Source organism: Nesoenas mayeri, assembly GCF_963082525.1.
Source record: "Nesoenas mayeri genome assembly, chromosome: 5".
NCBI classification, from domain to species: Eukaryota; Metazoa; Chordata; class Aves; order Columbiformes; family Columbidae; genus Nesoenas; species Nesoenas mayeri.
Window position 1 is genome coordinate 11,393,762 of NC_137548.1, and position 12,212 is coordinate 11,405,973.

The window sequence follows — 12,212 nt, forward strand, 5'->3', positions numbered from 1 at the left end:
GCAGAGAACATGGTGGCACCAAGGAGACCTTGGTGGCAGTCTGTGACTGCTGTGACGAACAGTCCTGGTCCTTGCAAGCACTGCACCTCCCACGGGTGTCCCCTTTTCCTGGCAGTGATTCCCATAGAGATGCTTAACATCGGATTAGGACAAAGTACTTTCCGTAGGAAAAGGTGGCAGTGTTCGCTGTGCTTTGCCCCAGGGCATGGTCTCCATCCCCAGCTCAGCCCACAGTCTGGCACAAGGCTGGTGGCAAGGGGTGCCTTGGCCTAGGACACATTTATGCTGCAGAACAGCGAGGCCCCGGGTGTCGTGGATGATGTGCTGTCTGCCAAGTAGCCCAGGATGCTTTTGAGTTCACTGCGTGACAAGTTGGCTTTGATGTACAGGAATGCTTCCAGGTGCCTTTTGCTGTGAAAGAGAAACAGGCAGGTGTTATCTCCTCTGGCAGATCTCCGAGTGCTGGGTCCCTTGTGCCAGGATGTGACCCCCACCCTGCAGCAGCACTGAGGTCCCCAGTTGGCATCTGGTGATGCTACACGGGATCCAGCACTGCCCCAGGAGGTCTGGGGTAGGGAATCTCCAAGGCAAAGGAGAAAATCAGGCTGGAATTTGGAATATATAAATAGGCTTTTTTAGTAGTTTATTTTGTTGTCCAATGACACTGGGATTGCCACAGCCTGGCAGGGAGCCTCCACCCGTTTTCACGGATTCAGGCTATATGAACCCCGCCTATACCCATATTTGACTGTTTCCTGGCCCAATTAAAATTCCACACAAGTATCTGCAAATCTGTTTCAGTGTCTCTTACCGGATATCTGGGTACGTTGTGGCAAGTGTTGCAACTTCTATTTTAATAGCGCCTAGATCCTGAAGTCGGATTATTTCAGCCAGTTTGGGGAGCGCTGAATTCAGCCACTTGGCTTGAGACCCCTGCCAGAAAAGAAAGTGGTCACAAGGGTATTCTGGAGGTGCAAACCTCCACCCAGCCCAGGAGCTGTATTTCACCAGGGGTGCTGAAAAGCAGGCTCCTGGTGGTAGGGAAGGACATGGCAGTAATTTTAGATGTCTCATTGTTTTCAGTGATGTTTCAAGCTTGAGCCAGCCTTGGAGAAACTGGATTAGTTTTGTGGTGGTTTTTAATCCTCTTGCACAAGTGTTGTAGGGTTTGTGATAAGAAAGGTTTCTGCACGCACCTCAACAGACTCTCTCTGCTCTTGCATGTCTCATCATGTTTTCCTTTCTTTGAGTTTCCATGCTGCCTGCTGTGTGCACAAAGACTGATGGGCAAGGTAATTCATTGCCAAGCACTGTGCTCTGCCAGCTCTGCACACATCCCTGCCTTTAGCATCTCCAGGTACTGCCAAAATCCTCTCCCTACCCACTCACATAAAAGCCCTAACTGGACCTGTTTTCTGGCTGTTGGATTTCCCAAGGCACCTCCTGCCCACACCGAGTGATGCTCAGGCTTGTTCCTTCTAGAGTCAAATTTACACGGGGTGGGTGGTGAAAGATAAGGCTTGGCTTAGCTTCTTTGCAGGTAAATTTAGAGGTGTGAAAGGAGGGAGGTGATCTTAGAGGACAGAGAAGGATGTTTCAGCCATGCAGAAAAAGCAAAGGTTTCTGGTGGAGGAGACCCTCGTGTATCAGAGACCCAGCACCATCCATTCCAGCCCCTGCCTGCCCTAAAAGCAGCAGAGAAAGGCAAATCAAGAGCAAGGGGGAAGAGTCAAAGCCCAGACTCTATGCAAGTTGTACTGAAACCAAAGAAACACAGTGTTAAGCTTAATCTACTGACCCTGTTAATATAAATCTTCAAAAGGAAACCACGGCGTATGGGACAAAGGAAGACAAAAGAATGGCTCTCCATGCAGGGGAGGGCAGGTTGGTGGCAGGGGAGCCTTTCTGCCCACAGGCACTCAGAAATCTCTTTCTGTCTAAGGTCCTGCCTTCCAGGAAATTAAGCTGAGTTGGAAAGGTTAATGAGAGGTCCCAGAAAATTTATTTTCCTGTTTTTCAGTGTGCCCGTGCCCTGTGCTGTTGCAGACACAGCGAGCACTCACGTACATTGCTGGTGCAGAAGGCTTCCAGGTCAGCAGCATTCTTGGAGATGTTTTGGGCCAGATTTTGCTGTTGTGCTGGAGTTTTCAGGCTGACTTTCCTCTTCAGCAGCCTCACAATGTACTCTTTAACCAAATGGGCGTGAATCTTCTCAACGATAGCCTGTTGGGAAGGAGATGGGGATCATCCATCTATCTTTTGCTTGTGGACAAAGCAAACTGTGTGTGTGGATGTAGGACAAAAACGTTTTGGATGTTGTAAAACATGCCACACCAAATGCCTGCTGCTGATAACACGTGAGGAACAGTGCTGGTTGCCAACCTCCCCATGACTGGTTACAGGACATCCTAGATGCCGAGAATTTCTTTGTATTCAAAGTAATGAACTGTGCAAATTTCCAAATGTTGTTTCCTTCTGGGAAGAGTTGAAAGTACAGAAAACATCTAAAGTGTTAGAAAAGAAGTAGCAGTACTCCACAGAAACAGGAATTCATGCTGCTCCTCCTGTTCCTCTCTCTAATAGACAAAACATCATAATTTTGTTTCAGCTACTGAAAAGACAAAGGCAGGAAATCAAATATTTTTTTACATGGTGATGTTTCATATATACTCCAGCATCACTGAAAATGTGGTTGTGGCTCGGTTATCTGGGATTTGTCCCACTTGCATCCATCTCCTCCAGTCCTTAGGGTTATCAAAGGAGCCATAAGACAGAACCACACGATTGCATCCAGGTTTCAATGTTGCTAAACCAAACCCATACACAAATAAAGCCAAATTTTGGGTGATCCCTAGGGTACTTTCTCTACAGCAAGGGTGTTTTTTTCTGCAATGCTGCAGCAGAGCTACAGCAGACTGTTTCTGCTGGAGAAGAGTAAGATTTATATGGCTAATCTAGGTAAACTCTGATGCCAGGCCAGCTTGCCAGCTTAACACGGGCCAAGGCAACTCCAGTTGTGGAGGATCAGAGCTGAAAATGCAGCCTCGGCATCCCAGAATCCCTCCGATATATCTGTTGGACTTACATGGTAGAAAGGATCCTTTAGGGTCCGGAAGTCTGAAATATGTTTGCTGGTGGTTTTAATTATCTCATTCATAATTTCATTGCTGGAGTCCCACTTATTTTCTGTAAACTTCTTATACATTGGCTGAAAGAAGGAAAATCTGCTTAGTTCCCTGAAAGCAAATTCTATAGACATGTATATTTAACATTTCTATATGTACAGTATTCTACACAGAAACAGCTCAGCGCATAGTCCTGTGTAGGAATGTGTGACAATGACTTATGGGGGGCAGGGGAAGAGGAGGCTGCATAAGGTTTGTGCCCCTTTATCGGTTCCTTACAATGAAGAAGACTCGAGGACTTGAAAGGCTCATATTAGAGATGCCTTTTTTATTTCCACATTTTTAATGTGGTTTTTTTTCAACACCACTTTGTCTAATTAAAGAATTATGGAACCATCAGGACAAAATATGAATCATTAAGAGATGTTTTCAATCATAATTTTTGTTTCCCACAGCAAATAAATATAAAAGTTAAAAAAGCACAATAAAAAAGCAGCCCTGGTCCATCAGATGCCTTCCAAATGTCCGTACAGAGAAAGCAGAAGAGATTGTGGCTGAACATTCCCGATTCCTACATCTTCCTCTCCACCACACTTGCTTAACTTAAAAAGTTAAAAAACTTAAAAAGAAAGGAACCGGAAGTGCCTTTCAGGCCACCTTTATGAAGAAGAAGCTGAAAGCTGTGTAATTGCAGTTCATGTCATTTGTGATTGCTTCCCACAGTTTGGAATGTAAACACTTGCAGGTTGAGACTCTCCCTCCTGCTGCAGTTATCTTAGACGTGATCAGCAGGTTTTATGTTCCTCTGCATGGTCATGCCTCTGTAGCTGTGCCTGGTCTGCCTGCAGGCATGAGGACCAGTTCAAGGCGATTTGGAGTTTTCTGACTGATGGTGGGAGGTGACCTGCCTCATAGCCCTTCTGAACTTTGCTGCATTTGAATCAGACATTTGGGAAACGGAGAGGAGGGCAGGAGAACATGCTGAGCCATGGGGAAGGGAGTGTGGGCTGTGAATATGGTACCTTCAGCTGCACAAACAGCTGTTGAAGCAGCACGTCAAAGCCACTGTTTTCAATGTCACCGAGAGTGCTGAGGATACTGGCTTTATTGTCATCCTTTTCTGGCATGTTTTTCTCTGTGTAGTCTCTGCAAGGAAATATCAGCAAGATCAGAATAATCTGTCCTCAAAACAGAGAGAGACAGAAATTCAGAGGTCTCCAAACCTTCCTCTGCAGGCAGACAAACCTTCCTCTGCCCACTCTGGAGGACATCCCCCCTATCATACTACTATTTGTTGCCTGCAGAGGAAGGAGCAAAGCCTTTTGTTTTGGCCCCTTACCTAAAATTCCAGCAGTTGTTAATATTTGCAATCAGTATGGGCTTATAGTATCTGTGCTTCTTGCTTCTCTCCTTGAAGTCTTCAAAAGCATCCTTGTAGCTGGAGGGGAGATGGGAAGAGGAGAGGAGAGTGAGTGCCTGCCCTGGGGGGGTCTGCCAGCCCTGTTGCCTGATGCTGCCCAGCTCTGCCTGATCCTTCTCGACACTGCCTGGTGCTGCCTGATGCTGCCCAGCATTGCCCAACACTGCCTCACCGCACCTTCTCAGGAAGGCAGGCAGCTCCTTTGACAGGCGATGCAACAGCTCCTCGCCCACTGCCGCACTGATGTCCTCGGCTCGCTTCTGGCCGCTGTAGATACTCTAACAAACAAACAAACAAACAAACAAGGTCAATTTTAAATGCTCCAAAAAGGCCAGGTTTGCTGGACAAAAAAGCTACAGATCCTTAAGCGTAGTAACTGCGCCCAGCTCTTCTGCATCTCTGCCTGGGGCCTGAGCCAGGGACTGTGCAGGGCAGCTATACTTGTTTGGTGTGCTCAAGCCAATTTTGAACTCTATTTTGAAATAGGAAGAGAGGTGAAGAAGAAAGAAGCATTAAAGAAAGCCTACTAAATATCTCAGAAAGTGGGGAAAGTGACACTTGGGTTCTTTTGCCTTTTTTTTGCTGAATATCATATGATTGCAGTAAAAAACCAAAACCAACAGCAACAAAAAGACCAAACAATTTAAGCACCACCTCAAAATGTGAAGGGGTTATTTTTTTTTTTTTTTAATAAACTACTCATCCTCTCCTGCCAGAAGAGGGATCATGCTGGGTGTGAGGAAAGGGCATGAGCACTTGGAGCATCTCTGCCTGTGAGAGTCCCCCAGGGAGCAAGCGAGGCCAGGGCACTGTGCTGCTTCCTCGCTCGGCTAAACCTGTCTCTCGTCTCTCCACTGTTACATTATCCAATATTTAACATCTTGGCTTCAGCTGGAGGTGCAGAAAAGACTGTACAGGGAGAAATGAAGGCAGCTTTCCTGCTCATTTTGGTTATAGAGTTGTTTGTCTCCAGCACATGGTAGACCAGGACCATGGCAGACCATGAGTTTGGGCTCCCTTGTGCTACCCACCTCGACTACTGCCCTATAAAAGGGACTTGGCCTTTTGCTTTCCTGCACTGACCATAGTTAGTCTCAAATCCTAAATCCATACAGGATGCAATTGCTTATTTTGAATATATATCTGTATTACCTGGATAACAAATATTGCTAGTAGTTCGCTCTGAAAATGTCCATTTAGTTTCTCTGGTTCTTTGTCTTCTTTCCATCTTTGGATTTCTTTATCTAAACATTTGCTCAGTGAACTTTTGATAGTAGCCTTTAGGGAAGGAAGAACAACAGCATTTACCACAAAGTGGATGCGGCGGTTCCTGCCTTATGCAGGTTTTACTCACCCACCCACCATTTGTCTGGCTGAGCAGACCTTTTCCTTGGCCCTGGCTGTGAAAAGCTCTTTGTTAGGAGATGCCTTATCCACAAGGTCATGGCAGCAACGACAGCCCCCTCACAATATCCACCTATGCAATTGCATGTTGAATATTTCAGGGTAGGAATGAAGATCAAGATCTACATCCCTGCTTGTTGCCTGTGTGTAAACCCAGCGCTGCCCTCTGGGCCTGGTTTTGCAATTGTTTTGCATGAGTACTTCTGACGTCCTATGAACTCCAGAGAGTGAAACAAAATGTTCTGTGGTTTTCTCTGCTCTGACCCCTCTTGTATGCATGCACACTGTGCAGCAAGGCTCTGGAAATGGTCTGTATGGTGGCTGGCACAAAACTCTGATCACCAAGGGCCTTGTTTGCGTGCTTTGCAGCTCTCACACCCACCTCTCCCATCTGCAAACCATCACGGGCTACAGCTAAACCTGGAACTTGTCTTCTCATTTTCCAGGAATTCCAGCCCCAAATGCCAAAAAGCACTAAGCTATGGGAGTACTGTAAAAGTTGCTTCTTGTTTCCATTAAGGCAAGAGTGATGCAAAAAACAGAGTAGCTGTTATTTTCTGCAGACCAGGTGATTCTCCATTGAAGAGACAGATCTTTCAAGACCAGATCTGCTCTGTGCTCACCCAAGGCCTGGCACTGCTGCAGAGACCAGAAGTAATTCTGAATCCAACATCTGTGCGAGGGAGCATAAATCCCTCTGGGGATTAAATAGACAAGTGGGAAGTTACCCATAAAGATTTGTAGTTTGATTTTTTTTCCACTCTCCTACCAGAAGGTTTGCAAGAACAGAGCGGTTCTTTTCTGATGACTCCTAGGGCAGGAGGCTGAGCTAACCACAAGTTTGCTCAGCAAGTCCCATCTAGCAGAAAGCTGACCTGTCCCCGAAAAAGAAACAAAAGCATTCTTGCTTTGCTTCTTTCTGTAAGGGTGTGTGGCTCACAGATCAGAACTGTGCAGGACAAGTCAGAGCTCCGAGGAGTCATGTGGGAGCACTAAAGGGAAGAGGAGGGACTGAACATCTTCTCACCTCTTCACTGTCAAGGTATTTCTTTTCAAGCTCTTCGCTCAAATTTGATGGCAAAAGGCTTCCAAGCTTAACTTTTTCCAACTCCTCTGCTAAAGCTTGATCTTTTCTCATATCTCTGGAATGAAAAAGCCAAACAATCATATTTTCCAAGGGCAGTATAATTCAAGACAGCTGTAGATGCAAATCACTAACACCTTTTGAGGATATCAGTGAAAAAAACAGATGGAAATTTTCATTGTCCTTAGCCCAGGCAGGACTTGGAGGAACTGAATCTGTGCCAGGGGTGGGACCTGTGAGGCTGGGACCCAGAGCAACCCTGGGGAATGGAGTCATGTCCTGTCAACCTCCTGAGGACCGACCACTGCGCTGGGTACGGGGGACCCAGAGCAACAGGAGGGACTGGTCACAGATCACAGCCTCTCTCTGTGAATATAGAGAGGTGATCAGATGAAAAGCTGATGGGCTAGCTTTGTGGCTAGTTGGGAACTGAGTGGGTGGCTTCATACCCTGCTGTCGTGTCCCCGCCCCATGCTGGTGAGCTGTGTGCTCCTGAGCAGTTCGAGGGAAGGGACCTGCCAGCTGTGGGGGGCTTGGGCCAGCAATTGTAGGGGGGGGTGATTTGGAAGCTGCAAAAAATAACCCTGGAAATCACCTGATTCCCATGTTTGCCCATGGTTCAGCTCCACGAGGGTACACCACCATGCTTCCCACACATGGGCTGTTTCTGATCGAGTGCTGCTCCTCGCTGCTCCCTTCACTGCTGGCCATGAAGAGAGGTGGTCCCTGAACCTGGCCTCTGGAACATCCTGCAAAGCAGCCCCAGCCCTGGCCAACACTGTCCCCAGTGGAAAATGCCCTCAGACACACGATGTGAACTTTGCGGTGTCCTATGCAGGGACAGAAGTTGAGACTCGATGATACTTGTGGATCCCTTCCAACTCAGGACATTCTATGATTCTATGCTCTGGCTGAGCCCTGCTCTTCACAGCTACTGATTTCCAAAGACATGCTGGTTCAGGCCTGAATATCCTGACCTAGAGCACAGGACTGGCTCTGGAAAACTTCCAGGATTAACACTGACTCATTATATTCTGTCACTGAAACAAGTAAAAATGGAGATGAAGGTTGAATGACTTTGGGACAGCAGAAAAAACGCTGCTAGTGTGTTTACTGGTTTTCACCCAGGAAACGAGAACCCTCAATTCTCCATCCAGTACTATAAGCCACAATAAGGGACTTTTTCAGTTCTGTAACACACAGGGCTTGTGAGGATGAAAGGTAACCCTTGGCTGATGATGCCCTCTCACAGGGTCTCACCCTTTGGTTTCCTAACCTGGAGGGGCGCACAAACTGTGGGTGATGCCTAAACAACATCCTCTGTGCCCAGGATAATTGTGTCTCAGGTTGTTCAATTTATTGGCTGCCCTCTGGTCCAGAGGGCTGAAATTTCAAAATTTTCCAAGAATGAGTTCAGCTATGCAACTGGAAGAGAAATCAGGTCAATGAACCTGCCCAATTTACCCCACAACTGAAGCCCTAAACATCTGTGTGTGTCTGTTGCCCAGGAGCCTGCATGGTAGGGTCAGCCCTTGGTTTATAAACTAGCAGCCTACAGCATGTCCCTTCTGACTCTCCTGGCCAAGTGTTGTACACCAGCACAACACCAATGACACCAAGACCTAGCCGGGTACCAGACTGCATCACAAAGCAAATGTCTGGTTTTGCAGGCAGTGAACCTGTATTGATCACCAGGGATAAACATGTACGAAAGCCTCACTTACTTTGGATAAATGTTGTGCACCCATGAGAGGAGAAGGTAAATATCCTTGTCTTCCAGATAAGACTCAGCACTCTTCTTTGCCTGGGAGGCAAAATAATTGTGGTAGAGTTCTGCATATGTGCTGAACACATTAAACTCAGGAGGATAAAGCTGTTTAATATACTTTACAACTACTGTCAAATCTTCTTTCATTGTCTTTCCCATGTGCAGGAGGTTCTGGCCAACTGTAGAGAGGTTCTCAGTTCTAGGAGTGCGGCTCGTGTCTTTCATTCGAGTCTCTACCGACTCCTTTACTGTAGCCATCCAAAGGTCTTTCCATTTTCTCGGTCTAAATTGCAGGTTTTGGTCAGGTGGATTCTCTGATGTGTAGTTCTGATCTTCTTTCTCCTGCTCTTTCAGTGCCTCTACTGCCTGCTGCAGCAGTTCGGGGTTTGTTCTCGCTAGCAGTACGGAGTCTTTCAAGATGCTGAAGACTTTATGCTTCAGAATTTCATAGACAGACTCAATGTCCTGCTGGCTGGTGTTCAGTCCCTCCTCGTTTTTGCTAGACAGGCTCTTCTCCAGGACAATCAGGTGCTGAGCAGCATCAAAAAGCTTGTGCTCTTCAAGGAGATCCATGACTTGTTTGACTGGTGAAAAAAGAACAGCCTTTCTTTACCCAAAAGTGAAGATTTAAATTTCTGTTTGATATGAAATGATGTCTCTGGAATACTTAAAAAAAACATGTTTATATTTCTATAATGCTACATCTTAGGCTCCTTTACCATATAGAAAATCTTTCTATTTATTTAAAGATCAGATTATTCCTAGCCTGCCTCTAACTGGGGCAATGGTAATTTGAATACCCATCACCAGTGTGTTACATACTGACAGGTATTCATGTCCTACCCATCATTTTTTTCCAAAATGTAGATTTGTGGGTATTTATTTGTTTATTATCCCACTTACCATTAATATGATCTCAAGTAAGAAGCATGGCTTTAGAAAAAAATGTAGACAGAAAGATGTAGCTAAAAAAATTATTTTTAGAGGACATATTTAGTGGGCAAGATAAATATATTTGAACTATCTCATCTGGGCTACTGCCAGTTACTCAATATGGTGTAATCTGGGAGATTATTAGTTAAACTGGAGAAGTTATATCCCAAAATTAGTTTTGTTAGGTGTGTAAAGCTTGTAAGGAAAACTCTGGGTGGAGAAAGTCACATTATCTACAAAACTCATCTTACTTCATATTCTCCTCAGAGACCATGGCACAAAAGCTGGGAGTGCCCTATTGGCATCTTCTGATTACACAAAGTTGGGAGACATTATTGAAACCGAGGGCTTGGCGTATTTCACAGGAACAATGGGATAACTTGAATAGCGAATGGACTGAAATTTAATAGCACAAAGTATAAGATACGAATTGGATAGAACAAAAGTTACTTAGCAACAAATAAGATTTTCTGCTGCAGAACAGATGTGAATCAGCTTGAGATGGAGGAGGAAAAAGAGGTGCCTAAAGAATTAGTAAATCATTACTGTGAGATGATGGCAAAAATGTCAGATATGACTCGAGGATGTATCCAGTGGGGAAGGTCCAGCTAAGATTGGAAAATGATACTAATAACATGTTGTACCAGGCATTGGTGGTATCTGATCTGGAATATTTTCTGCAATTCTGGTTGCTTTATTAAAAAAAAAAAAAAGACATTGGGAATGGGACAATGCAGGAGTACGGACAAAGGCACAAAGGGCCTGTTTTCAGTAGACTCATTCGTTCATTTAGCTGAGCAAATTCAAGGCCGAGAAGGAAAACCACCACTTAGGGGAAACATTTGACACATGGAGAAAGAGAAGCCAATTAGCCAGGTAAAGGCTTGCCTGGAAATTAGATAATTTGTACTAAAACACTGAAACTGTGGAAGAAGTCCCCAGTAAAGGAGGTAGGACTGAAAAATGAACTTATTTTAAAGTATAACTTTCCAAGTTTATGAACCAAGTAACGAGATGCGTCACCTGAGGTGGCAGGTGAGCCTTGAAAGTGTCAAGGGGAACTTTCATCTCCAGTTCTGGGTTTCTCTGAGCAGGTATTTTTCTGTCTCTCTAAGCACCCTGCAGGGACAGTGCCTGTGGCTGGAGGAGTTGTATGTTCAGATATCAGCCCCAGGAGAGACTTAAGTGCGCTGCTCTCTGCTGTCCCTGGGGGAAGAGGAGATTTCACAGGGTGGTGGTTTAATGGAGGAACAAAGAGGGATGCTTTGGTTTCTCAGCCACCCACCCATGTGCCCCCATAAGAGGTAGAAATAAGTTTTGTTTTGGACAGAAAACCTTCAAACTGGCAGTTCCTCAACCAGTGTGCCCTTAGTACCAAAGGACCAGGACTTGATGTCATGTCCCTCTCAGCCCATGTTTCCTCAGGATCCTCGGCCAAGTCACTTTGATCTGTCAGTGCCCTTGTTTCTCAAGGGGACAATTCACTACTTCATGCAGCCCCTCTTGAGATAACTATGGCCTATGGGGTGGTGCAAGGAGGAGTGCTTACCACTGGGTGGCTTGGTCTTTTTCATCTTCTTGAGTGCACTTGTGAGCATTCCCTTTATTCCTTTCTTCCCCTTTTCAAGACTGTCTCCAGCAGAGGTGCAGCTCCCATTGCTCGTGATTGAAGATGCACGTGAGGGTCTGCAAGCTCCCTCTGGCCTTTCACTCATCTTCTCCTGGTCCTTGGACCAGATCTCGTCTCCAGAAGGTTCAGCTACTGATGTTGAAGGGTTTTCAAGCTGCCTGTTTGCACCAATGCAACCCTCTGATCCATTGCGTATTCCAATAGGACCACTTTGGAAAAAAGGTAACATTTTCATCATTTTCCTTCTAGCCTGTAAATTTCAGAAAAAAATCTGATCAGATTACAACAGTTTGCATAAAAATTACCATGGCACAATGTGGCAGCGTGCTTGCTCATTAAAACAAAAAATAAATCTGTGAATAGTTGTCCTTGCGTGGGCAGTGTGGGGAGCATTACACGGGTCTGGTATGAGCACAGCTCTGCAGGAGAGCTCCTGAGCAACATCACCTCAGGTAACTGAGAGCATGGAAGCAGCTCTCTGGTTTAATCAATAACTTAGAGAGAATCGATGAGTGATTTTAAGGGTGATGCAGATAGTCTGATTTGAGACCCTGAGTTTTTCTGGATACTGGAGAGCTGTGGGAGTACAGACATGAGCGTGGATACTGCACACGAATGATACGGGTGGGGTGGGACAAGCATCCTGTCCCTATTCAAAACAGCCACCAAACTCCCATATTTTATATGGCATCAGGATCAATTCAAACCGTTCTTAGGGCCTAGTTTTGCTGATCTCTGCTCATCTGGCTGCAAATCTGTTTGTGGAAGCACCCATGCACACTGACTTTGCAAGTACAACATGAAAATGAGATGAGCCTACCAAGCCAGGTACGCAACAGCTGTTGCTG

General features: G+C 45.7%; 1 protein-coding gene across 1 annotated transcript; it reads right to left on the reverse strand.

The window, feature by feature from the left end:
• Window positions 1–269: 269 nt before the first annotated feature.
• On the reverse strand, window positions 270–11,602 carry LOC308040676 (tumor necrosis factor alpha-induced protein 2-like; the record flags this gene model as incomplete). Its single annotated transcript, XM_080344901.1, has 11 exons — window positions 270–411; window positions 812–933; window positions 2,068–2,223; window positions 3,086–3,208; window positions 4,148–4,271; window positions 4,465–4,563; window positions 4,723–4,823; window positions 5,698–5,823; window positions 6,977–7,091; window positions 8,758–9,385; window positions 11,284–11,602. 11 exons carry the CDS (start codon window positions 11,600–11,602, stop codon window positions 270–272), a joined length of 2,055 nt encoding a protein of 684 aa, XP_080201027.1.
• Between the last annotated feature and the right edge of the window lie 610 nt (window positions 11,603–12,212).